Source organism: Numida meleagris, chromosome 4 (assembly GCF_002078875.1).
Source record: "Numida meleagris isolate 19003 breed g44 Domestic line chromosome 4, NumMel1.0, whole genome shotgun sequence".
NCBI classification, from domain to species: Eukaryota; Metazoa; Chordata; class Aves; order Galliformes; family Numididae; genus Numida; species Numida meleagris.
Genome location: NC_034412.1, coordinates 92,077,176 through 92,077,935, shown reverse-complemented (window position 1 = coordinate 92,077,935; position 760 = coordinate 92,077,176). Strand labels below are relative to the sequence as shown.

At 68.6% G+C, this 760-nt stretch overlaps 1 protein-coding gene across 1 annotated transcript in view; it reads right to left on the bottom strand.

Moving 5' to 3' along the window:
- Nucleotides 1-468, bottom strand: part of ATOH8 (atonal bHLH transcription factor 8) — a 21,705-nt gene extending 21,237 nt beyond the window's left edge. Inside the window, 1 exon segment of the mRNA XM_021396618.1 lies at nucleotides 1-468. This exon segment is cut by the window's left edge and continues 1 nt beyond it. Within this exon segment, the coding sequence (XP_021252293.1) occupies nucleotides 1-224 (224 nt within the window). The 5' untranslated portion in view covers nucleotides 225-468.

Below are 760 nucleotides of genomic sequence, written 5' to 3'. Positions count from 1 at the left end.
AGCGCGGCGGCTCCGCGCGGTTCCCAAGCGGGCGGCGGAGCCGGGGGAGGCGGCGGAGGAGCGGGGGGTGCGCGGAGCCCCGGCCGCCGCCCGCTCAGCACTTTGAGCTCCACGCGGAAACTTTTGCAGCCGTGTTTGCGTCTCAGCCGCCGCAGCCCCCCGAGCTCGGCGGCGGGGCAGAGGCGAGGCCAGGGCTCGCCCTCGGCCAGCGGCGTGCTCCGCATGGCGCGGGGCAATGCGCGGCTGCGCTCAGCGCCTGCCCCGCCGCTCCGCTCCCGGTGCTGCCGCCGCCGCCGCCGCCCCGCTCCTCCCGCCGCCGCCGCCCATCTGCGCCCGCTCGGCCGCGTCGGGCAGCGGAGCCCCGGCTCGCTCCGTGCGTCCGTCCGTGCGTCCGTCCGTCCGTGCGCGGCTCCCTGCAGCCCGCCTCTCAGCGCCGGCAGCCGGCCCGCCGCGCAGATGAGCGGCTTTAAAGAAACAGGAAGGCTGGCTTTTTTTTTTTTTTTTTTTTCTTCCCAAAACAGCTGTGCTGCCAATCTCCTTTGTTCATCCCCCCCCCTCCCCTTCCCTTCCCTCCCACCCCACTCCCACTTTCTTCTTTAATCTCGCTCTTCCATGCGATGGAAGAGAAATCCTGCCCCCCGGAGACTTGCGGCGACCCACGGTGTGCGCTTGTTTTTTCATTTTCCCCCTCATCCCTCTCCCTCCCTGTGGAAATTCGGGATTCACTTTGGTTTCCAACAACCACTTCTCCCCTCTTATC